General features: G+C 39.3%; 1 protein-coding gene across 1 annotated transcript in view; it reads left to right on the top strand.

Annotated features, from left to right (window-relative positions):
* Positions 1–11,534: 11,534 nt before the first annotated feature.
* BCKDHB (branched chain keto acid dehydrogenase E1 subunit beta) overlaps positions 11,535–26,870 on the top strand; it is a 109,656-nt gene continuing 94,320 nt past the window's right edge. Inside the window, exons 1-3 of the mRNA XM_058021015.1 lie at positions 11,535–11,642; positions 14,087–14,164; positions 16,727–16,795. Coding sequence (XP_057876998.1) covers positions 14,101–14,164; positions 16,727–16,795 — 133 coding nt within the window. The 5' untranslated portion in view covers positions 11,535–11,642; positions 14,087–14,100. The remainder of the gene's footprint in view (positions 11,643–14,086; positions 14,165–16,726; positions 16,796–26,870) is intronic.

The following is a 26,870-nucleotide window of genomic DNA, read 5'->3' as shown; positions in this document are numbered from 1 at the left end:
TTTTCATATCCCCTTCCATTGTTGCAATTTAATTTCTCAATTTTTTCTTCTCTATCAGTTAGTCTTTTTTGTTTTACTTTTGCAACTGCATCCTTCTTTCTCTCTTGCCCTTCAGGTAAGTTTCCTAGATCCAAGCCTTAAAGAAAGGATGAAAATTCTCAGATCTCCTCCTACAAATTGCTACACAAGCCACCCTTGCTGTTGTTTGTTTTGGGTAGGTAGAAAATTCCTTGCAAGAGTAATTTTTCCTTTGGTCTTGCCTGTAACAGTCTTTCACAAGAAGCTGAACGTGTGCAGTCGTAGGCAGTAGCTTTGACAATACATATGAAACCACCAGTAGGTCTTGTACCACCTCCTGGCACATTTGAAGGAAAACAACCCTGGGCATTCTTCTACTGCAATGTAAATCCTTCCAGTATCTCCAGACCTGAGCAAATCCACTCCTGTTTTCTATCCCATCCTACTTCTTGCTATCACCTTTACGCCATGCTAAGGAAAGTGTCCTAGGAAAGCATGCTTCTTTCTTTCCACTAATCTCCTTTCTGGATGATGTGGGAAGCCTATCAGGAATACAGAGAATGTTGTTAGATAGCTTAAGTGTTCACACAGCCATCATATGCCTAGGAAATACACTTTGTTCTGCTGACCTCCAGAATATTTTGACTTCTCTAGCTAACTTGCTTCTACCGTGCTGCCTGAGATCACTCTTTCAAAGGAAACTGTTTTCATTTGTTAATCTGAGTTAGGTATGACCAATGGTCTTGCATTTTGAAATATGTTTTAGTTTACTGAGGTCTCTTCAAAAGAAAGCACAGGAAAGTACAAATCTTCCGTTTCTTAAAGGGGCAGTTTAAGAAAAACAAAACCAAACTGTTTGGTGCTTTCTATAAAAAGGAGATGATACAGAACATCAAGAGTTTGGGATTTTTTTTGAAGCGAGGGTAAGGGGGTTGAGGCAGATGATTTTTCAAGTCCTGTTTTTTATTATATCCACCTCAGAAAGTAGATGGAAGATGCAAAGTCCTGCAAAGGGGGCTGAACTTTGTCCTCTTGGACACAGATAAGAGGAAATCAAAAAGGTGGTTGTGCCCACTCTTGCAAACAACTGTAAATTCTAAGTAGAGTCCAGGGAGACTGCTTGTTTAGATCCTTACATTCTCAAAATGTGACAATATCTCAGAACATATTTATCCTCTTCTTGAGCAGACTTTCACATCTGATTGTACAACAATGAAAGGACCAAAAGTACAAAAAGAAATATTCAGTATTTTGACTCAGCTGAGTAAGCAACTCTTAACATTTCTGATAAAACTGTAAAGAACAACATAAGGAAAACAGGCTGATAACATATAAATATATATAAATAATGTTTCCTAGCTTCAGGCGTATGGTAACCCACATTTGAATTATGCAGACTGGAAAGACCTTTCCTTTGTGGAGATGCAAATACTTCATACTACTTATCTGTGGTTTTAAAAACATAAAGCACAATAAGTGATCAGCTTGATGGTTATGATTGTTCCTCCCTTTCCCACAAAGATAAGCAAACCACCACTGCCCCAGACCAAAGCCCAGGATTAACCCATGTCCTGTTAAGCTCTGTGCTAGTGAAAGCCCAGCAGCATCAGGATGTGCATACACAGATCAGTTCATGCCCAATCCACCCCAGAGCTCGCAGTGTGCTGCAGACTCCAGGGGCAAATTGCAATGTGCACACAGCTTGCATTGCATCTTGCACTGCCTGGCACACACCTGTTCCCAGCAGCCTGTCCTTTGGAGAGCTTGAGCAGCCCCACTGAACACAATTCCCTCTGAGAAACACACTTGCTTAGTGACTTAGTGACTAGAGGGACATTAGTCTCTCAAAGACAAAAATTTTTGATTCTTGAACAACTCACAATGCACCAGAAAAAATATTGCTTGTTTGATTTCACACAGGGTCCAAGCTCAATATCCTAACACACTGCAGCTCCTCTCCCATGCCCTCCAGGGCTATGCTGCATCTTTCCTGGGAGGTTTGTGATCTACACAGTTAGAAGGCAGAAACAGGGCCGGGTGATCGATAGATTGACTGCTAGACTGATCCACTGGGAGTACCAATACTGCTGTCAGCATCGACAGCATGATTCAACATGCTGATAGCATGCTGAATTAGATTCAATCCTGCTTGGCAGCTTTCTGAAATCTGTAACTATTATTTGTGAGGGAAAGAAATTGATGTTGAAGATGACCCACCTTTTATGCTGACAGCTGTGGTGGCCATGGGACCGTGATGTGCACAGGCATTGAGTATTTATATTTGGAAGGAATCTGATTTTCTGCAATCCTGTTGCTTAAGTCATCTTGTGGTACCATTATTATTATTGGGTTTGGCATTTTTAACTATTGAAGATTCCTGTTTGAGATAGAGCGTTTCCCACAAGATTGCCTATGTCTGAACTGTGTGGATACAATACAACTACTTAAACTCAGAGACTGAGATTAAATATGTTGAATTCTAACTCAAGAAGACATGTGGACTTCACAAATAGTGAGGTTATTGTGTAGTTACTATCAGTGTTCTCAGGCAATGCTGGGGCTGAACAGGAGGAAAAAAGGACTAAAAGTGTGGGAATTCCATACATCATTTCTGATGTCCAGAATTGCCGAGACAAGCCTTGGGGGGCTCGGAAGTCCTGGAACGTTGCCAGAAGTGCTTGGTGGCTAGACTTTGATCCTGCACGGGATGCTGCACCTGTATGAGGATGGGAGGACCACACGGGGATAAGTGGTGAAGGGATAGATTAATTATAGAGTGAAAACACAGGTTTTAGAATCTTGGTACAGGGGGGTTCTAGGAGACAAGATGGAGGGATTAGGGCGTGTCCTGTCCTTCTTCTTCTTGTCATCCATCTTTGATGGTGATGGTGGCACTTTGAGATTGGTTCTTACTGAATTTGCACTTGTCAATAAGAGTGAAAGGTATTGGGAGGAAAAGGTGTTGTGGTGTGCTGTAATGTCCCATTTTGGTCTTCCAGGTCATTTCCCCAAGTGTGCCTATGCCTCTCTCCCTTCCCCCTTGCCCCCATGCTGAGTGAGTCCTGTCAATCAGGCTAAACGTTCCAGCAAGGCGTCGTGTGGTTGGTCAAGTTCAAAGGATGCCCCTATGCCCAGAGGTCATTGGCCTGTCTGGGTGTCATCTTCCCCTGAGACCCTGCCCCTCTCACCTGGTTGGTGGCTCACCTGTACCTCCCCTCCCCCTGTCCCTGAGCTTAAAAAGGCGATCAGACCATGCGGTCAGGATTCTGTTGGAGCAGTTGCTTACGTTCAGATCTCTGTAACCATGGAATAAACCTCTGGACATTAAACCCTCCAGCAGAATCCTCTCCTTTTTCTCTTCACCATTGCCTGAAGCTATTCCTCCTGAGGTAAATGGGGTTCCTAACAAGCCTGGACTTGTTCAGTGCCCAGCTGCAACCACCAGCAAGCCAAGGTATCTCTGGGGTGATACACTGCAGTTGCTGCCTTTGGCCTGGCAGCGAGGATCAGACTGGCCCAGGCACTATCTAACTGGTAATACTGGGAGCAGTATTCCAATAAAAAGGTAAATATCTTACATGTAGTTTTTAGTATAAAAATAAGCAGCCACCCTGAGGGAGGTCAGTGTGCCCATGGCTGACTTGCTGTGCGGACCTCTGTTGGGCCGGGAGAAAATATTGTAGATAAGAATTAATAAACAACACTGAAGAACTGAAAAACCTGAAGACTCCTTTCGTCCTTTGGAGCGTGGGCTGCCCCAAGGCCATCCAGAGCCTTACCAGGCCATTTGAACAGCTGAGACGGGACATAAAAGGACTCCTTGCTTCCAGAGGCAATTGCCTGACACAAAAGAGACACACTGTTAAGAGTTCTCTGAACTGCTACCACACATTTTTCTGTGAACAATGGATTTCTGTCTCTTGACTGTCACTGCCATGTTAAAACTGCATTGAGCTGAATTTCTCTTCATATCAGACTAATCAATAATAAATCAACAAAATATCTCTCTTGTGCTTCTCTTCCTTTCAGGTGTTCGCTTATCAAATGGGAATGGCAAACTGCAGCTGTATAGTATTTTCTGGAATTGTTATTTATTTGGCACTAAATTATTACATAAACATATGGAAAAATATACTTTGGGTCTTTCCAGTTAAGCATGAGTGACAATATCTGTGGCACAGTTCCTACCAGCATCACTAGATGAGTTTGAGCGAACAAGAATAAATCTTTTAGGGGATACTCTTGCAAGGGATTTAATTCCACATCTCTGGGAAATGCTGAGCATAGATTTCCTTATCTCCTACAGAGTCACTAGTAGTGCAATTAACTTCCCATACATCAATCATTGAGCGAGTTATCAAGCAGACAAGTCTTGCCCTGTGATTCCTGCCACCTACCCTCTCACCAGTGACATCCATTGCAACTCTAAAATCAGCAGCCGACTAGACTTAGAGACATAAAAGTTGCTAGTAGTATAAATTCCCCGTCTTTTACTTGCAGCCATCTGTCTGTCAGCCTGGGTGTCTAAGCCTTCTCAGTTCAATCCTTTTGTGCCTATGCTGTGTAAAAGATCCCTATTGATAGCCAGACCCAGACACAAGCATAGCCCTTACAACCAAGGCTCTCAAACAATAATAAACGTTCTTGCCTTCCACCAATGCTTACTGAATTAGACTGGCCTAGGGGTTTCTTCCAGCAGAGGACTTAGCCTGACCAGAAGCAGAGATTAGAAGCAGATACACAACAGTGCTGACATTTAATTTTTAAGGAACTCCCAGTGGAATGAGTTTGCCTTGTTGTTTTTTTTTCTGTTTGTTTTTTCCCCCTTATTTCACAAAAGGATTGCACAAAAATGAAATCTGAAGCAGTTTTGATGAAAGCAGTGAGCCCTGTTGGTAAGTCATTTAATAATTAGCTAAACAAAGCTCTTGACAGTTCACAGTAGGAAATCTGATTCAAAAAGGGTGGAGAGAACAATCTGATAGATCTGTATTTCAACATATGTATTTCATAAAGTAAATCTTTACTGTTTCCTGCCACCTAATGGTATTCATTAAAAATTACAAACCAGTAAGAAAATTCTCAATTTATGCTGTTTCTAATAGATGCTGATATATTTATTTAAATATAGAGAAAGACGAAAGTTAGGGATAAAAATGTGAATTATTATTTCTGGCTTTCAGTGAGATCCAGGCTGCCTAAATTAGTCTAAATCCTGTGTTTTAGTGAAGCTGTATTTTACATTAAATCCCTGTGCTGCCTAAGGGTGTCACTGAAAACCTGATTAAAGATATCCTGTTCATCTAAATTAAACTTAGGCAGAAGCTTGTCATATATGTATTTGAGACTATCTTTTCTGTACAAATCAAATCTTTTATATAAAAGAAAGCTTTAATTTAGAACATTGCCACAACCTAGTTGTCCTTTTTGAATGGGACATAGAAATGCTGAACCCATCCTAGATTTCCTAGACCCATACAACTTGCATGAGTGTTAAGCACTCCTTCTCTTGATGGTGACCCACAGAATTTTCAGGTACTCTGTGGTGATGAAAATCTTTAATCAAAAGAGAATACAGAAAGATACACTCTATATTAAAATGAAAAGATGCACCTAGATATTTTTTGCTGGGATGATGAAAATTGATTGGGTAAAAGAAAAGAGAAGTAATAATAAATACCACAACCAGGTACTTTAAATAAAGACAGCTGCAAGTGGGTGACTGCAGGGGTGCAGAAAGCAGTGTCACACTGAAAGCAGCTTTAGAGTCTGAATGTGAACCAATACCTGAAACCTAGCCTAGAAAAAACACCTAGAATACTCTGTAACTGCACTGATGGTCAAACTAAAAGGAAGAGATATGAAGAAGGAAAAAAGGAAAAAAAACCCCTGCACTTTGGAATAAATTTAGGCAAACTGACAGCTGAGTATGGGGTTTGGCTTTTATAAAATTAGTGTCACAGGTATCCCTAAAGTATGGTCTAATTTTGGGTAGCTTTGATTATTCATACTCTGAACACAGTTCTCTTCAATCCTCTCATGCTTGACAGCTATGAAACATGGGCCTGGATACTGCAGTGACTTATGAAATGCTGCTTTTCTGGCTAGTGGTGCTAGTTCAAAAAATGGCCAGGTGATGCACAGAAATTGATGTCTCCACATGTAGAAGTTTGGCATATTTTACAATTACATGGCTGCAGTAGGACTTGTTCACTGGCTGGTAGAGTACACATTTGGTATGCTTAATTTCAGAAATTACTATTAACATTCGGTGGAGAGATTTATTACTTTTGTAACTGATCACAGCTCCCACTCTGATCAGCAGCTGAAGGCCAACCTGTGGCAAGGTGAACATAGCCTCAAGCACTTATTTAAACCTCTTGAATGTGTTGCTTGGTACATGGTTATCTCTAAAGCAGCCCCAGCCAGCAGCAGACAGAACACCGTGGAAACCTTTTGGGAACTCATGGGATCCAAATGTGATCCAAATGTGACTTCTTTAAATCACATGACCATTACTTAAAACCATCTCTGCATATTTGTTTTTTGAACACTGCTTATAATGTCAGCTATATGTGTGTATATATATACATACACACAAATACATTCAATATACCTGAAAAATCCATCACTCCACGTGTTTCTGAATCTGATTTTTGGCATACTTTCTTGACCAGTCAAATAGCAATTCTCACTTTATTACTGAAGAACAGGTATTTTAGAACTGCAAGGTATAAATAAGATTTCAGTATGACTTCACCTAGTAGTTTTGCTATCAAGATAGTAATTTTGTTTGAGCTACAGTACATCTTCTACAAAGAAATCTAGTTATAATTTGAAGAGTGGAAGTGATGAGAATCCAACATGTTCTCAGGCAAATTGTTCCTACATTTAACTATCCCCAGGATAAAAATGTGATCCCCATTCCTTGCACAAATTTGATTTAATTATGACTTTTTTTGGCATTAGAATTGTGAACTGTCAAGTATAAGAAATCATTTCCCTGTACAGGTATTTCTAGATTAAGATAGTAGAAAATAGAGTTAAATATGCTCTGTGGTTTCAAGGCAATTAAAACTGATTGAATTAAACAGAGTGGGATTCTCATCCTGTAATTATGAAACACTGAGATGTCGTATAAGGAGAGCTGAATAATGTCTCTATGGATAGACACTGCAGTTTCTAGCCTTGATTCACTTAATGTTATGAATTACTCATGTAATTTAAAATAGGACTGTCTTCAACTTAAGAGTGCAGTACTTAAAAATCTAAAAAGCAATTGGTGATGAAAACCACAGTTACTATTCCAGACTGAGTGGGAAGCACAGTCTTACCACAGAGGTGGGTCATATGGCAGAAGTAACTGGATGATTTCTGACCTTAGATGAAAATGACTGCAAAACTATGCCATTAAAGCTTCTTTTCCTTTTTTTCCCCCCTGCTCTCTGCCAGACTACAACTTGTCTGGTTCCAGATAGATTGCTTTGACCTGCTTTTTGTTAAAGTGTAAAATAATAATTTCTCTGCTAAACTGCAAAAGGGTTTCTGGCATTTATACTACCTAAGATGAAACCATTTTATTCTAAATCCTGTTGATCAAAACCATTACTGCTCTGGTCTTGTTCAGTTTGTTTTACTCATTCTTAGGGGTAAGACAACCCTTTCTGTTCCCACATTTAATCTGTATAGGACTGACAATAAAACCAGTCAGGCCAAATGGTGCAACTTCTCTTTTTCACATATCAAAGAAAGAAATAACTGTCCCTAATCAACAAAAACTCCTATTTGCCTGAGGGAGGAGGGATGGGAGAAAACAGCTCCAAAGTACCAGCACAGAAAAAGAAGGAAAAAGCAGACAATAATTAGAGCAGAAGGAAGACATGCAAACAAAGCATGAAAACAGCTGTAACACCAGGACCTAGGAGTAGCGTGACAAGAGTGCTCACTAGCAGCTCCTATAAGAGGGAGTGAATCAGTTAATCAGCTGTTGGGGTGGAAACATGCCACAAAATTCCTTCCATGAACCACAGAGCAGGGAGGCAAACTTACAGTAATACTAAACCATGTCAGACAGATGTGACAAAAAACAACTATGCTCAAAGGAATGCAACAGAAGTCTCCTGCATGCTTCATCATCTACAAAAATGTAATTTAAAGTAACACCTACAAGGAAATGTGACAAGTTTAAGGTTCAGTTGCAAGCTATGTAAAAATTTTGAGAGATTTTGAAAAAGAATAGTAGACTTGGAGCCATATGTTTATGTCCAAATCCAATATTGCAGTTTGCTCACAGCTGGATCCATGTCAATCAGAGGCAACAACATAGACTTCAAAGGAGTTACATCTCATTGATGCTGACTTAAATATGTGCATAATCTGGTCTGGGTCAGTCAGTAGGGTCTGCAATCACCACCATATCCTCATTAATTGCTTAAATCACAAATAATAGTAATTCCTGCCAGAGTTTTTTAATGGTTGTCAAGAATACTAAGGATGTGCAAAATGACTAATACACACAGATGGGGAATGCAGTTGATTTCAGCCCTTAATGTCTGCTGTACAGATTTAACAGAAGTGGCCCTAAGTGACTGAACAATTTCCAAAAGAGAAAAATGTCTTCAAAATGTAATTGAAGTTGCTGGAATATCACAATATACACCAGCAACAACATGGATATAATTATTACCCTGTCAGAGCTGGAAAGACATAAATGCTGGGAGTAAACTCCACTAAAATATTGTTCAGCCAATGTACATTTGGATAAACCTCTTTGATTGGCCCCCCCCCTTTTTTTTTTTTTAATTACCAGTGCAAATATCCAAGGCCATGTGGACAAACCATCTTTTGTACTCAAAAGGCATCAACAATTTAGGTGTTAGTATGCCTTCAGATATTTTTTCTCTTTTACCTAGGTCTGACTAGCAGGTTTTACTGAAGATATTTCTTCTTTCCACCCTTCCATCATAAATGTTGTAAATTCCTCTGTAAGATACTGGGCCACATGACCATTCTTTTCCTTTCCAAGTTCCATGTATCACCAGGTATAGGAGACAAGAGTCACAGCATGGTATCTACTAACTGTACATAAGCAGGATATATCTGACAGTTTATAGTATGAGTTTAGCAATTCACAGTAACTGACACATTAGTAATAGATGACAGACTCACCTGTAAAGCAATTCCTTTCTATACTACTGCTCTCCATTTTTAAGTTTTGCAGATTTTGCCTCCATGATGTGAAATATAGCTAAATTCCTCCTACTCAGATACATTTGCTTTCTGAAAGAAACACAAACATTTGAATCGTAAACTTGGATATTTTTAACATCTTCCACTATTAGCAATACATATTACATGATTATATATCACTTGATGGTTATGATGTTTTCCAGGTTCTAAACTTTTTCAAACATCAAATGTTGCCTTCAGTTGAAGTTGGAAGCAACCTCAACATTTGACATTTATACTCCTTGTTCATTGCAAAGATGGCTTTTCTGTTGTTTTTTAAAATTCTCACTCCCTTTAGAAACTTAACTAGTGCCTTGTTTCCCTGGAATATAACTGGGATATGCTCAAACTTGTTTGATCCCATGATCAATCACTCAAAATTTGAGTGCTTTTTCAGCAGTCTCTAAGGATAAAGGGCATGTTAAAGAGCAAGTGGGTGGTCCCCCCAGTTAGCAGGAGGATTAAGCCTTTTATTTTGCACAAATCTTAATGATTAAGAAATTCTAAGTGAAAAAATATTTTTTCACAAAATACATAATGAAACAATAGTCTTCAATGAAATGGAACTGTGATAATTACAGGTATATTCAGTAATGCCTAGGAACTCAGATAGAAAAAGAAATCTAATCATAACAGTTATATATATTTTATGTTAGACATGAAATCTAACATTCCAGTATTTAAACCAGGCCCTGTTCACACAGGGTTACATATGAGCCATCTCATTTGAAAGAGGTGATGCCATTTATAGATAATTCTAATTTCTAGCCTTTTTCTTTGAGGCACAGTATTGAGTTAGAGTTCTTGGAGCAAAGTAAAGATGCTAGCCAGTATGTTTGGTCTTACAGATAACATCAAAACAGACAGGGAAGAACAACTCAAAGCTTGTCACATGCATTGGAGGCTGCATGAAAAGGCTTGATGAAGAGGCATGCACAGGGACAAGATGTGAAACACTGGCGAAAGGGAAAGTCAAAAAAGATTGATCTGGAGACAACTGAAAGGCAGCAAGGATGGGTGTACAGAGGAAGAAATGGAGGCTGCAAAAGCAGACCAAGCAGACCAAGTAGATTCACCTGGATGATGGAAGGAATGTGACATTGTCACACTCTGATGAGGAGAACATTAGAAAGAATGTTTTTATAAAACCTGACAAAGAAAATATGTGCATATGAAAGATCATAATTTCAATAAAATAATGTAACAAAGGTCTGAGCAAGAGAGTTTGGAAGAAAAGACATTGGAAAAAATGAATTTAAAATAAGGCAGACTGAGAGCCAGGTTGGATGGGCAGTTGAGAGGGATTCTGAGAGACAGAGTGGAACAGGTAATATCTGCAGGTCTATGAATTCTTTTTTACCTTCTAGGGCAGCTGCTGGGGTAGAATTTGAGGATTTCAGATATTTGTGAAAGGAGCCTAGAAGAAAGATGGAGAGTTTTACAAGGACATGTAGTGACAGGACAAAGGGGAATGGATTCAAACTAGAAGAATATAGGTTTAGAATGGATATTAGGTAAATAATTCTCTACTGCAAGAATGGTGAAGCATTGGAAGAGGTTGTTCAGAGAAGCTGTGGGTGCCCCATCCCTGGAAGTGTTCAATGCCAGGTCGGACGGGCTCTGAGCAACCTTGCCGAGGGAAAGGCGTCCCAGGCACTGGCAGGTCTGTTAGAATCAGATCATCTCTAAGGTCCTTCCCAACCCAAACCAGTCTACGATTCATGGATTCTGGGGTGACGACACGACAAGCCCTGCAGTGGAAGAAAAGAAAAGAGTTTAAGGGGAGAGGTGAAGCCTTTGGTTTCAGCTGTGACTGCGACAGCAACGAGGCGAGGCCTCCCGTGGCCGTGCCTATGATTGAGTCCATGGCTGTGCCTGTACCCATGGCTGCGGCCGTGCCTCGTAGCTGTCCCGGTAACTGTGAGGGCGCAGGAGCAGCGCGCTCCCGCCCTCGCGGCGCGCTCACGGCAGCCGCGCGCGTGCGCGTGCGCGTGCGCGTGCTCGTGCTCGTGCCCGTGCTCGTGCTCGTGCCCGTGCTCGTGCTCGTGCTCGTGCTCGTGCTCGTGCCCGCGCCCCCGGCCCCCCCAGGCCACACCCCCTGCGCGCACGCAGCAAACCGCAGCAAACCCCACCCTCCCCCCACCCACCGCGGAGCCGCCGCTGATTGGTGCGTGCCCCCGCGGCGCTGGCCAATGGGAGGGCGGCCCGGGACCCCGCCTCTTTAGAACGCGCAGCCGGCGGAGGGCCCGGCATCGCGGCGATGGCGGCGGCGGGGCGGGCGCTGCGTGCGGCGCTCCCCGCCGGGCTCTGGGGCCGCCTGGCCCCGCTGCCGGGCGCTCCCCGCCGGACCGCCGCGCACTTCTCTTTCCAGCCGGACCCGGCGCCCAGCGAGTACGGTGAGAGCGCGGCTGGCCGGGGTCCACCCCGCAGGCCGGCCTCAACCTCGCTCTGCCGCCGGGTCCGTCCTGTCACCCCCGCCTTCTTGGCGGAGGCCGCCAACAACCCCGTCCGGGACGGGAGGGAGGGAGGCAGAGCCCGCCCAGGGCCCCGTGGGGCGCTGCCAGTCGGGCCGGGGCCGGTGGGGGCATCCGCACGGCCGCGTGACCCCGCTGTGTCCTCGGCCCTTCCAGCCGCGGGTTGAGCCAGAAATCCCGGGCTCGGGTGGGAAGGGCCCGTAGGCCGCTGGCGGGGCCGGCAGGCCCCCTCGACAGCGGGGTGGCGAAATGGCTCCGGCTGTCGGAGCCACAGCTGCGCTAGATGGGCCCATCGTGGGCTCAGACCTGCCAGGCCATCCTCGGCCCCTGTCCTAGACCAAAAGCTTCTAGCAGTAACTTAGCGAATTGACATCTATCCTGGTTTTTGTATTGCGTGCTTAGGTCATGAGTGTGATAATAAACCTATGGTGAATAAAGACTGCTGTCCGCCGAAAGGTTCGAGGTCATCCTCGTGGTCACATGGTTGAGAGTAAACACAGATAACTTGGGAATGAGCAGCGCCTGGCGTTTGACTTTTATTTCTGAGATGCATCCCTGGAAATGGCTAGTGCTGAGTTTTCCTGGAAGAAGCCTGCCAGCTGCAGAACAGCTGTTTCTATCACGTGAACCTCGCTGTCCTCTAGAAAACTTGTTACTTGGTTGGATGCCTTGGTGTTGCTTCTTGATCAGGACCAAGAGAAACAGAGTTTCCCTTAGTGACAAAGATGTACAGGCGACCGGGTGCCACATATGGCAGGTCCCTGCTTGAGACCGTGCAAAGAAGCTCTGGAGTGGCATGCCAGTTACTGCCATTAATTAGTAGAAATCTAATTCCCTGTGAGTCAAAATACACATTGAAATTCTGTGAAAAGCAGTGGAAGTGAGATAAAATTATGGCACTGCTGGTCCTGATATTGTTGAGCTATTGCTTTTCCAGCTTCACAGCTCAAATCTAAAAGGCACAGTTTGTTCCCCCTTTCTTCTGTGGGCCTTATACAAAGGCCTGTGTTATAAGCAAGAGAAACAGGTTAGAACTGTCATGGTGAGGAGTTTCTGAAAGTTGCTTAAGTAATAGCCATTTATTTATATCAAATACTGGAAGGATGGTATCTTGTAGGAAAGATAAGATAACCTAAGTACTAATGTGGACAACTAGGGAAAGAGAAGCATCTGCTATTCCTGGGCTTTTCTTCTCTTGAATTTGTGAATTTTGTTAGGGCTTTTGTAAAACTTGAACAGTTCCCATAACATTTTCTTTTCCACATTTTCCTCTCCTTAAAGGGGCACCTAAAGTATAAGTGAAGTTACCAAGCATAGGAATGTGTAGGAATGCAACTGTGCAGCTACTCAGGTGTGGTGTGACATGAGTCTAACAAAAAATACTAACATTATTTAAAGACTTAGAAGAAAGGGAAGGTGAATGGTTGTTGAGAGGTACTATAATTACTGGGAAAAGAATGTAGTTCACCTTTCTGAATTCTAACTCCCGTTAGTTTGTGTGGGATCTTCATCTAATAATCTTATTTATCTCTTTAATTTTACACACTCTGTGTTTTAGTAGGTAGAATTCTCCTGGACTGTGGCTTCTAGTCATGACTTCAGAGGTTTTGCCAGTTAAAGATCTATCAAATGTCAGCCAAGCAATTTCTTACTTGGTTTCTTTTAAGAATTATTTTATTTGCTTGGAGAGTCTGAATTGGTCACAGTGGTGAGGACTAGGCTACTGTTTTGGTCCATCTTTGCTTTCAGGTCTTCTTGTTTTTCCCAAAAGTGCTGGAATGAAGAAGGGCATTCTGGTAGCCTTTGTTTGAATTAAACAGCTTGCTTTACTTCAGTACCAAGTTTCTTTCTTTGAAGTATGGATTTGAAGCTTCAGACACTTACTAACTGCAGTGCAGAGAGCAGGCCAGTGGTCTAGAAAATTTCTGATAGTAATAGATGTCTGTAAATGGGAAAGACTGGAGCTTAAAGAAATGTGATTAAAGAATGATAAAGTAAGCTTCAGTAAATTTTAGTAAGGGGATTATCCCAGTCCTCAAAACAATAATATGTTGGTTTCTTCCTTTGAAAAGGAAGGCATTCTTCCCAGTGCTTGAGCTTTGCAAAGCTACATTTGCTCCAGGCAAGAGCATAGTTTTTTGAAAAAGGAATTGGAAGTGGAATTATAGTCCTTGGGAAAGCCAAGTATACCATGCTCAATCCCATCTATCCCATAATTTAATTTTATTCAACAAATGAATCTTGGGTATTCCTAGCAGAGATCTTGTTTTTGATGGTTAAGTTTTTGAACATGTTTGCACCAGTGTTTTCTAATGTACTTTGTCTTTTGAACCAAATTAAATTTTGGAATGATCACTTCCACACAGGGCAAACTCAGAAGATGAATCTCTTCCAATCCATAACAAGTGCCTTGGACAATGTTTTAGCCAAAGATCCAACTGCAGGTACCTTATACTTGTTAGTGTATTTTGCTTTATATAAATTGTGTTTTGGTTTGCCTATCTATGTATAATATTTAATGTATTTCTTATGGCCTGTGAAGTTTTTAAATAAGTTATTACTACACTTCGATCTCAAATCTTAAAAATGTGTTGCATTAACAGATAACTAACGGATTATATGGTCTAAAATGCAATTGTATCTTCTGTATTAGCTCTGTGTATTTCACTTGAAAGTGAGGACAGAAGATACATTACTTACCATGTTTAAAGTATTACTGATGAGAACTGTCCTTGAGGGCATCTTGAGTCCCACTAGTCAGAGTTTTAAAAATGTAAACATTACTTTACATTTCTTAAACTTTCTGTTCCCTAAAGCTGGTATTTTTTATGAGCCCATATATTCCTTGCTCTGTGCATTCTGCTTTCTTCCCTGCCCTCCAAAATGAATTTATAGCTTTACTGTTTTCTGTTCATTGTTGTCCATAAGCAGTGTAAGATTTCCTAGGCTTTTGTGGTCTGGATAACCCATGACTTGGAAGATGCTGCTTCATTATAGCAGGATTAAAAAGCCTTATGGTAAACTATTGCACAAAACTATTTACTCCACTTTTAATTCTTATATATAACAGGAGGTCTTTTGCTTCTGTTGTCCCAACAAAGGCATGATGATGGCCAGATATCTGAAAGAGATGCTTCATGCCATGAACACACAGCTGCTAAGGCTGCATCATCTTGTGTAATTTTGGGTTTGCTTTTTAGTTTGTTAGTAGCCCTTTTTGTCACTGCTTGAATCACTGCTCAGTCTAAATTTTGACCAATTGTCTAATCTGTTGGAACAAATTCTTGTGTGCGTTGTGTGCAGTACTATGCCTGTATATGTTCCCTCTCAATCTCAGCTGTTCTATATACTCCTCAATTAGGTTAAATTTAGACAACTGAGGGTAAATTAGGGCCAATAACAGATTTTATTGCCATTTCTGTAGAATCAGCCTTATAAAAGCAAGTAGTGTTAGTCCATCAGGAGACTAGACTCATATATAATCTTGAGCCTTTAGAGAACCAGTTGCTCTAAGGTTCCAGTCTTGCTCCTCAGCTTGGCAGGGCTTAGTCTTTGTAAAGCCCTTTGCAAGACCATGTTGGTGTTCTCCAGTCCAGATGTGAGTTCTCAGAATCACCACACTTACTGAACTAATTTGGACTTTTCACAATGGAAAACATGTCCTTCATATGTTTTTAGTTGTATGGGAATTGAGCAATTGTTGTTTAAGTGTGGAAATCCTCATATTTGTGTTGATCAGAATTAGAATGTCTCCAAGAAAATACATTTCAGTGGCTGAACTGAATGAGTAAATCCATTCGAGTTTGTGAATACCAGCATTAAATGGGAATATTTTTTGTAGATGCCAGCTGGCCCAAAAGTCAGCCATATGAGTAACAGAAAGGACTTGCAAAGATTTTAAGTACATGAAACCCCACCCAAATTATTGTTAAAAATTAGAGAAGTGATTTAGGGACATAGTGCAATCATACACATGATGAGTGTGTTCGTTTTACAGCTTTATAGAATTCATTTTTCTTTAAGTGGTGTCACTGATGTGATTAGCACAAGTATGCTAATCCCTTTTAGTGATTCCAATGCAAAATTTATTTTATTTCATTAAGAATAGTATTTGAAAGGCAAGAAGGTTAACTTATTATTTTGTGTCCTTTAGAATATGGAGAATATTGAAGAATTGTGGAATAATCAGAACTGACCCTGGTTCATGCAAACAGCTATTGGTGATATTGCTGCACATCTTACATGCTTAAAAATTTTAATTGGGCAATAGTTGTTTCTGTGAAGCAGATAACAAAACTGTTCTAAGAAAATTAGACATAACCATCCCCTAAATTCAAGGAAAAAACCTCACAAATAGATTAGTTGATATGAAGCCAAGTTTTAAAGGCAAATGCTTTAAGTAATAAAACTTTATTAACTACAAGAATAGTAGTGTTAAATACTGAGAACTGTCCTAGTTATTAAGTAGTCATGTTTTCTGTAGAGGAGTTCCTTTGAAGTCACTCTTCAGGGGTCTGGCAAGTATGTTTGGAGAAGGCTTGACATTTCATATTGGATTGATATTTTGAAAAAAACTTCAATTTGATGGTTTTCAAAACATTGTATTTATTGAAGTCTGTGGATGAAGAATGAAAATGGTTACCAGTTGAAGCAGAAGGCTTAATTTCAATGACTCATATGTGACTGAGTGTAATTGCTTTCTGGGATTTTATTCATTTTTAGACACAGTTTTAGACACTATGTTACTATAGGATATTTCAAAAAAGTACATAGCTAATAAGCCTAGCAGAATAATTTTCATGAATTCTGTTTTAAGACAGCTGTGTTCTGATTCCTCATTAACCTTTGTTCTTCATTTGTTATAGTCAGGCTGTGCATGAGAAATTCTTAGGTCTTGAAGTGAAATGAAGTGTTAGGAGTTACTTTTGTTAGTGTCTCATATAAAAGCCTTTGAAAGTAAGATGTGTTGGAGTAATGTTAGCCTCCCCTGCTGTTATTATTTTCAGTTATATTTGGTGAAGACGTGGCCTTTGGTGGAGTCTTCAGATGTACAGTTGGCTTGCGAGACAAGTATGGTAAGTTTATGTAATTTATAAATCTGACATCAGTTTCATATTAACATCACTGCTTTTTTTTTTTTACCCATTTTGCTGTGAGAAGTGTTGTTACTGGAATGCTAAAAAACCGTAAAATCAATGTTTCATGTATGCAGGCTAATTAGTGTATAGCATTTTACAAGTCTTGGAAACTGGTTGTGGAGACAGTAACATGATACAGCTTTTAATTTGGCAATTGCTACTCCCCCAATGGGCTGTTACAGAGAATAAGAGGTTATAACATATTTAGTTTCAGCAGCTTACTTTCTTCAGGGCACAGAGATGACTTGCACCTTTGGCAGCAAGTGATTAAATCTATTTAACGATAATTAAGATGCGTTACAGCCATGTCGGAGAACAAACATCCACATTTTTTTGAGTAAACCAAAAAGAGAGAGGATGAAGACTATACTTCTAAGAAGTTTCAGAAGCACAACCATATTTTGTTGCCTTGCTTCTCTGCTTCAGTTATTATGTAGATGTTCTCTTGCTCTCTAGTTTACACATAAGAGATAGAACTTCTGTTAGCCTTGATCTTCAGTGCTGCTTGTTGAGACTGAGGTATAGTTCTGTAACTGGTGTGATATATTGGCTGTGGGTACTAGACTCCATATGAAAATCAGGCCTCTGAGGCAGCAACCAGTTGCTGGAAACAGAGGCAACAGATGTTATTTGGGAAGTAAGTAAAAGAAGCAGATGGTTGCATAAGCAACCTTCTTGTGTTTTAGTGAACATCTCCAGTTTAAAAGACAGAGGGGACAAACTTTATATTGTTAGGGTAGTGCTGTGAGGGGTCATTTGATTGTTTTTTTGATGTAAGACAGACATAAAATATTGGCATGAAGAAAAGAGATTATTTAATCTTTGTAGTGATATTTTATTGGTAGTGTATTCCAATGTACCAGTGCTGTTCAAAGACTGTGACAGCCCTGACTGAGCACAGGGGGTCTGTGGAGGGTGTGCAAAGGACTGTTTACACTGTGCTAATCAGCATGATAAGCAGCAGTCACAGCACATCAGCAGTCTAGCTAGGGTCAGGTTTATTTCATGAGTATAATATCAATGATTTTTAATGAGATTTTTGAGGAAGCTATTATGTGACTTCAGGAATATTTGGAAAGAACTCCTTTAAAATGTGAGAGGGAACATGGGAATTGTACTTATATGAAGTACAATTGTACTTACATGAACATTGAACAAGGACTAATTAAACTAGTATTGCCATTTGCTCAAAAAGGGTACTAACCTCTTCAGAGTGAATAAGAGGAAATACAAGTTTGAACAGGAAGAGAGTCTGAAAATAAGGTCCTGATTTTAGGACTCACTTACAGAATGGGAATTCAGTTTTGTAAGGCAGATACGAGGACACAGATAACTCGGCTTCTTTGTTCACTGACAGTGAAATTCTGTAGAAAACAGACAATGGATGAAGAGGGAATGGCAAAGATGAACTGGAGCATGTACTGAAAATATAGTTAGAATGCTGAGGAGAAACAGAAAAGACTGAAAGTGCAAAAATTGAAAGAATACAGTGTTTTGAGGGGTGTGTCTGCCTATCAGTGCAATCTCAGAGATTAAATAAGTTCTAGATGGAATGCTTGTATTATGAAAAGGCTAGACTCCCTGTAAAATAAGGAGGAATTGCAGATGGAAGTGACGACCAACCAACCTGATGAATCTTATGAGGCAGATAACCTACACTTACTGACTCTTTCCCCATCCCCCTCCTGAATTTACTGTCAAATTATAGTAGGTGATGCAAGTAACATAATGTGATGTTGTTTCTCTATGTTGATATAAAATATGAAGGAAAAAATGGGTTTTTTTTCCTTCTATCCTGGAAGAGGAGCTGACTTTTGTTTCATTTGTTTACTTTCTTTTTCTCTGTAGATAATTAAGATCACTAGGTGGCAGTCTTTGCCTGTAAGTTGTTATTTTGATAAAAACTGATAGTTCATTTTAAAGCACTTCTATAGAGGTTAAGGTCTAAATATAATCTAATATTATAGTAGGAAGAACTACAATATAGTAATACTCAGTAGTAGTATTATAGAGATGTTGGTTGGTGTCCAGAATGTTGCTGAAGTCTCTCTGGAGAGACAGAAAAAAAATTTGCTTTTAGAATAAATTGGTCATTAAATAGAAAAGCTGCTTATTTTTTTTTTCCAGTGCAGAGTTACATTGTATAAACATAGCCAGAGGCCTGTACTAGTAAGTGAAGGAAAGCTCATTGACTTTTTAAGGAAATAAATGCAACCTTTTGAGCATATGAATTTTTAACATGCTGCCAGGAATTATGTTTAAAAATATTTAATTAAGGAATGGTATGTAAGTAAGTCAGTGTGTGGAAATTTAATTTTCATGATAGTGTGACTAAAGATGGTATATTTGTTCCTATGCATCTTATGTGAAGGTCTAAAATACATTATTCCAGTTTTCTGGCATTGAGTTGAATGTTTAAAAATCTGTCACTGTATAATTCTGAAAATGAGTAGACTTTCTGAAGTATTTATGCAGAGTACTCCTTTCAGTTAAGGGAAATAAGTGTTGTACAGTTTTTTTTCCTTTGTCCCCTCTCTCTGATCTGGTACCCTGGAAGGCATATTCATGTTTTATTTTCTATCTTCTTCCCCATCACCCTCTGACAGGTTTTTGATTCTCAGTGTTTTCCAGAAGTTACATCTTCTAACTTTAGAGTATCTTTATTGAAATAAGGAATGTGTGCTGTTCCATAGTCCTGCTCTCTGGAGGTGTTTCCTGTCCTCAGAACAGTGTGATGTAAACTGCCTACTGTGTTTCCATAGCCTAGGTAATGTGTGCAAACATTTTAAATTTTTTTTAAAGTGAAGTACATTATTATGCCAATCCTTCAGAGAAAATGCTGCCCATTTGTTTTTGAGTCTGCAAATGGAGTTGAAACAACTATCTTGGAATGGGAGTATGTGTCCTGTTGCTCTGCCTGAAGTGTCAAATAAAGTAGCAACATGTAAAGATCAGTATCATCCACATGACAGAAATATAGAGGAGATAGAGGTAGGAATTAAATGATAGGAGGTAAAGAAATGGGAGGAAAAAACACAGGTACAAGTGGAGAAATTGGACAGAAGTGAAGACTGAGAAATAAGAATAGCAGAAATAGTGATTGGCAATAGTGATGTAACTCAGAACAATGCTAGGGCAGGTGTTTTTTGAGTAACTCAAAAGAAAAAAAGAAAAAGACCTCTCTATCCTACTGTGGCTAAGAAGTGAAAATTACATACACCTACAGCTTGAGGGTTTCCTGATCTCTAAGTGCCTCTGTGGTCATTTGGCCTCTGTGGTGATTTTTCTTTCATACAGTCTGGTCTGCACTTGAAGGGAGAATCTAATGTGCACTTGCTGCCATGTCAAAAGATTGTCCTTAGCAAGGGTAAGGATCAGGAGCTTTCTGGCTATTTCATAGCTTGATATTTTGAGATTGTGGAATAGGATCAGTCCTTGCTCAGAACTCTGAGAGTCCAATAGAAGAAAGGTGAGCTTGGCAGGTCTTTCCCCATAGCAGTGCTTGAGTAGGAGCTGACTTATTTTGGTGTGTATGTTCACTTTTTCAGATGAAGTTTGCATACTTTTTGAGGTTCCACTCAGTTCCCTATTGTGCAGCAATCTGCAGTTCCTTGTCATGGAATGTCCTTCTGTTTGCCATCAAGGGAGTTTAGGTGACTGTATAAGTTAGATAAATTAGTAGATTAGTATTTACAGGCCTGAATAGATTGTTTTCTAAGTTTTTGAGTTATTGAAAATTATTTTTGACTGAAAGAGTAGTGTAAATGAGTCTTTTACTTTTCAGTGGGGAATTCCTGAATAATGCTATTTTAATTCCCTTGCAATTATTTGCAAATACAGGTAGAATGTGAATACATTGAATGAGAGTTTTTATTTCAAAGATTGTCTCAGTTCCAAGAGGATGTCACTGTGGTATCTTCTACCAGAAGCAAATGCTTGCCCAGGGTGTAAGAGACTTGGCCTAATGGTGTCCCTCAGGAGTTCTGAACTTACTTCACAAAGAGCTGACTGAGATGCCAAAGCTGATCTTTGTGAAGATACAGCAGCAGTTGTTCTTTTGAAATATTTTGGAATGAATTTGTCTTTTGCTCGTGTGGTTAATGTGTCACTGTTTGGGATCCTCTGTGTGATCACAGCATGAACAAGAGGAAGATAGGGTTCTTCCTTTCTGGTTAATGTTCCATCACTGATTGGAGAGTTTTTGACTCATGGCTTTTTATTTTTTATCTATTCTGTTTGGTCTCTGTTATTGCTGTTCCCCTCTTTTTGTGTCTCAGTGCACACAGAGATGTAGTGCCCACAGTAGCTTATGATACCCTGAAGCACAGTCAATTAGAACAGAGTGCTTTCCCCAAGGTTTCTGTGTAACATTGCTGAAATGTTCTAGAGGGATGTTTGCCACCTTTATTAGCAATGCAGTGTTGGCTGTCAGTTTGTCAGCCTGATTTAGTCCCCAAGTTTTTTTTCTAATCTGCTGCTGTGCAGCCACTAATTCTTTGCTGGGTGGATGCTTGATAAAATGAAACTTGGTAAGAACAACTGTGTGTCACTCCTATATGTACGTAGGATAAAACAAAATCAATCTCAGATCATTTCCTTTTAGGTAATACTGAGGTACACACATGGCTAGAGACATTAATACATGCAGATAGTAGTAAATGTGTAATAAGCAGCTTCATTGTTTTCTCCTTACTCATTTTACAGTTTTGTTATGTAGAGTGGAAGGGGAATGCACCAGTAACTTGAAATTTAATTCTCTTTTTCCCCTAATATTTTCAAGCTTATAGGATTGTTTTATATATAATCCTTCCTGTGCTTTATTATTATTGTTATTATTTTGATGCAGCTAGGAGTGTAAATATAGCTGCTAGGATTATTTTCTTCCAAACCATATATTTAAAAAAGTGTGAAATAGATGGGGAGCAGATGGTAAAAACTAATTTCTGTCTATTAAGTAAGTTCAGGATATTCTCTTGCAAACTGATAAATTACAGGCAAAAAAGGAACATCAGGAGAAGAGGTAACACTTGTATTGAATCCTGTGAGGACAGGGAGAGTTGAATCAGAAATTTCCCCTGTGGCAAGTTTCAAACTCAGCAAAAAGCAAATGACTGAACTACATATGAAACCACAGTTGTAGCTGTGAAAGAAAATAGTATCTTCATGTTCCTTATGTCAGGATGACCTAGCCACATTAGCAATCAGCTGGATGCTTTAAAAATGATTTTATTTATCACTTCCATATTTGTTTTTCTTTTCTTTCTCTCCTCCTTACAATGTTTTCTTTCTGAAGCACAGGGTATGTTTTAGGACACATCAACTGGCAAAGGCTGTTTTTAGCCTTCAGTGGTGAAGTTTCTCTTGCTTTCCTACACATATGGTCCCAGTGCAGGATTATTGTTATGATTTGAAGCTTTTCTTTATTGATCAATTTCTCTGAACTCTGGCTGCTGCAGCTGGAGGATATAGGGCATCCAAAACTGGATACTTTACTCATGTGTTTTACTGAGTAAAACCTGGTTGCTTACAGCTCTCTGTTCTTACGTCCCAAGATAATGCTAGCTTGTCTTGAGCAATAATGTTTATTTACAACAACTGATCCACTGTAATCCCTGGTTGTTATTCTGTAGATCTTGTGTCTAAGATGTAAACACCTGTGTGAGTTTTCAGGGAACACTTCATTCTCAGTAAATGAATAGTTTATTTATAGTCCAGTAAACTGATTCGTAAGTCTTTGTTTATTTGGCCAGGAGATGGCTGTACTTAGCCATGCCCACAGAGCACCAGCTTTTCTAAAAAAATAGTAGTCATTCTTTGAAGATAAGTATTTACTTGAGCACAATATTATTCTATGAGCTTTAGCTGTAGAGAACTCCTGAAAGCAAGTTCTGTGTTTTAAATAAAGCCTGTGGAGGAAAGCATGAGTGAGAAGATAGAGTTGTCCACATGTTTTTATGGTATTTGGTGAAGGTTGTTGGCTGAAGTTTGGATGTGCTTGCAAAAACTGCTTAAGGTCTTGATGGCTTTTAGTAGCATGAAATGATGGGAGAACCTTTTGAAGTTGAGCTAATAGGAGTATATATAGTATAGGGTTGTTTGTAAAGCAATTCTGATAGTTTGCCTCCAAAATACATAAAATACTTTAAAATGTTTATATTGTGTATATTTTTGGTAGTGATTTCACGAAGTTTTTTATTGTGTAGACCACGCTTAATGTGACTGGTAAGGTAGCAGATATCTGTTAATGGAGATTCTGGGTTTTTGTGGTCCCAAATGTTACAGTGCAAAGGTAAGAAGTACAAGAACACAATTTGGATGGGCTGTAATGCAATATATTAAGGCAGTGTGTTCTGCCTCCCAAAAGCTACTAGTAGTTGGGTCTTAATTCAACAGGTGGGAAGACACTCTGAGGTTTTTATGTGGAATTTTGAATCAGTAATCATGGTGTTTTTTACGTTCTTTTAGAACGTAACCATAGACTATTATGAGGAAGAGGAAAAACTCTGCCTAAAGTAGCATAAATGTTAGGGCTTCTCTTTATAAGCAGATAGAAAAATGTTATCTTGATGCTTAAAAGCAGACTACAAGCTTGCTGGAGAAACATGGTTCTTCTTTGGCACAGGTCCTGGTCCTTTCTAAAACATTGCATGTGATAGAAGGAAGGAGTTCAGAATTTTTGACATCATGGATGTAAGCTAAGGGTGGAACATTTCATTCAGAGTTCAAAATGACTACTTGTGTGTAGATTGAGTAAAACCTAAATAGCCTGGGGTTTGGTTATCCTTATTTCTTTTTGCATAGATTTAAGTGAAGAATTCTGCAGTTTGCTTGCCTGGTTCTTCCAGAACAGTTTGGCAAGACCTGGATTTGTTCTGATTTATATAAATGTCTTTGAACAGTAACATCTGGAGAATATGTTCCGGACTCATTACACAATAGTACATTTTGTTCATTTTCATCTTAAATAGCCAATTCTTTTTTGAAGATTTACAGTTAAAAGGAAAGTTATTTGAAAACTTGGTAAAATGTAAAAACTTGGTAAAATGTAGTATGTCTTTCTACATGTTTTTTATCTGTGGGATAATAATATAAATCAGTCACTGTCAGAGCTAAATGGCTTTTATTTTAGTTCTGTTTTCCTTTTCTTTTTAATTGCTCTGATAATGTGCTTGCTGTGAAAACTGTATTTTATTTATTTGGGGCTTGCTAATACTTATTATGTTTCTTTTCCTATGTTTTAAACCTGTTTGAGGGAAAGATAAGGAATATATTTTTTAATATAGAACTTGATATTCAGTGCAGAGTAAAAAGAGAAAGCTGTTCTCACATTTTTAAGATATTTCAAGATAGATTGCTGGGCGAAAAAGTATGTGCTGCTGAACTTCATAAAAATGGAATTTTCCACTTCAGAAAATACTTGTAGTGAATCATGTAAAAACAGTATTTTGATAATATCATGTCGAGGAGGATGAAACTTTATGTATTAAAGACCCAAGATGGAATTGATGAGCATAACTAGTCTTTGCAGTCTGTGTTAATATGAGGTCACAAGCACATTTTGTGTACTATTTTAGACATCTCTCTTTATGCCTTTGCAATTCCTTACGTGGAATGAAATGATTCTGAATTTCTTTGGTTAGTCCTGTCATTCCCTCTGTTTATCTGTATATTTATTTATCCCTCTCATCAGCTGGGGTTAATTCAATATGTCTACTGTTTTTTCTACTCTGAGTTTGGTGGTAAGAGGGTGGTAATTTCAATTTAAGAAGGTTCTGCAGGCTTTATTACAGGGAATAAAACTCTCAAGAGTTTTCTTGGAAGTAATTTGCTTGAAGCCTGAAAGGGTGGAAAAAAATCAAGAGTAGTATCCAAGTTTGGGAATTGTTTACCCAGATTTGCAGCAGAAGCACTTTGAAGTGCAGGTTAATCTTATTTTGACTTGATTCAGAGCCATCTTTCAGTGACCAGCTTGATATAACCTGCTAGTCATTTATTATAGAAGATCTCTTTTCTTTTTAGTTTGCAGAAACATTAGTAAATCCTCAAAACCTGGTGCAGGGTTTTCACACTTAGATGGAAGCACCAAGTATAGACTACTTTATTAATTTTTCCCTTGCACATGCTTTGCATTATTAAAGGCCAGGCATGGTTACCAGTGAGATTTGTAAGATGGTTTTCATTACTGCAGGTTTCTGGTCATTGAGCTCTCTGCTCCTGAGTACTTCTACAGCAGCATGAAATCCTTGCTCTTGTCTTAAGAATACTTGCTTCACAATTCCAGGTAGATCCAGCATGATTTCACATTTACTATAAAATACATCTACACTACCGATACTGAGGAATGTGAGAGAGGGTAACTGGTATTATTTAACATTTTTGCCTACTTCTTGATTAGTCATCCACATGGTGTGTGCAGCTTATTACAGGAGAATTTTCATTGACAGGTTGCAAAACTTAGCTTTGACAACTGTTGTGTTTCCTGTTGGATCTCTGTCATGTCGTGTCATGTTGCAGATGATGTGAAAATGCATGGAACTGACCTAAGCCTTGTAATTTAAGCTGGTGTGTTGTCCTCTGCATATACTCACCTATAAGTATTTGGGATGTCAATTTTGGGGCATAGCTTCGTCTGGCATATCTTCTCATGTCAAACTGTATGTCAGTTATGCTTTTCTGCAAGTGTGCTTCTCACGCAGCAAAAGTTTTTTGTAGTTGACAAAGGAATGTTATTAATCATAGCTGGAAGAATATTTGAATGCTTTGTCCAGTTAGGCATTGCTCTTTTTTTAATTTAGGCTGCCACTGGGTGTGTGAGCCAGATGATGAGGAGGATTTCAGTGTGGAGTGGGCAGCCTGCATGAATGTTTAAAGTAGCAGTTCCAGCTCAAAGTGTTCTCGGCGAGTCATTCTCTTACTCAAGATGATGTGTTTTCCTTCCAAGAGCTCATTAGATCACAACTACTCTTTCACCTCCTCTTCCTCCAAGAGTCCCTTAGAAAACTAAAAAGAAATTCTTGTGAGGAAATCTGCCACTGAGATGTGAGCATCTTTTTAAATATTTTCCTAAGAGTATGGATCTGACTGAGTACTATTTTATTGATGTCATGAATTGATTCCATGAACAAGCCAGGTAAAAAGGACAAGCATAAAAAGTTTTGGCAGTCAGCATGAAGCCCTGCTTGGGGCTGTTAATAAACCATAGAGACATGTAAGGAGATGACCTCGAAAGTCATCTGTTTAGAACCAGTCAGTACTCAACAAAGAGTTTAGTTTGCTTGTGATCTTGTCCAGGTGAGTTTTGAACATGTGCAAGGCAGGAGCTTCTACAACCTCTTGGGACAGCTTATTCCACCATGTGACTACTGTCATAGTGAAGATTTTTTCTTTTTTATAATTCGTTTACTTTTTTGCATCATTCTTTCACTTCACACTGTATACCTGAAAAGAATCTGCTCCTCCCCCTGTTCATATTACTGCTTGGCTGCTCTTCCATTGTGGGAGGATTAAATGACTTGCAAGGTTACCAGCATTCAAAGCTAGAGCCAAAGCTTTGAATTAACCTCCCCCAACTCCTCCCACTTCTTCCCTGAGAAAGGGAGAGAATAACATAATATATTTTAATATTTTTGTTTTATTCTTTAGCTTTCAGTGGCTGCTAGTTTGTCACAAATGACAGGAAATCTGAACTGGGGGAGAGGGCTAAAAATGAAATCTTCACTCTTTGCTTTAGGAAGGCAGAGGTATCTATGGAGTTTTTCTGGGTTCTCTTTAATCCAAAATTCTGTAAGCCTGACAAGGACATTATTAATCTTATATTCATGCTGTGAACTTTCAGAATTTACTAAGTTTTAGTGGAAAGTTTTCTTTCCAAAGCTGAAATTTGGTAACTCTGCAGATTATAAAAATTTCTGTCCATGGTAACCTTTTCTTTGTACTTCAGCAGTTCTCCCAACTGATTTGTATTTGTAGTCAGTGAGAGTGAGGGTTAAATGCAAATGCAGTAAACAGGCTT

This window comes from Melospiza georgiana, chromosome 3 (genome assembly GCF_028018845.1).
Source record: "Melospiza georgiana isolate bMelGeo1 chromosome 3, bMelGeo1.pri, whole genome shotgun sequence".
In the NCBI taxonomy this organism is placed as follows: domain Eukaryota; kingdom Metazoa; phylum Chordata; class Aves; order Passeriformes; family Passerellidae; genus Melospiza; species Melospiza georgiana.
Note: the sequence above shows the minus strand (reverse complement) of the source record. Positions and strands in the feature narration are given on the sequence as shown.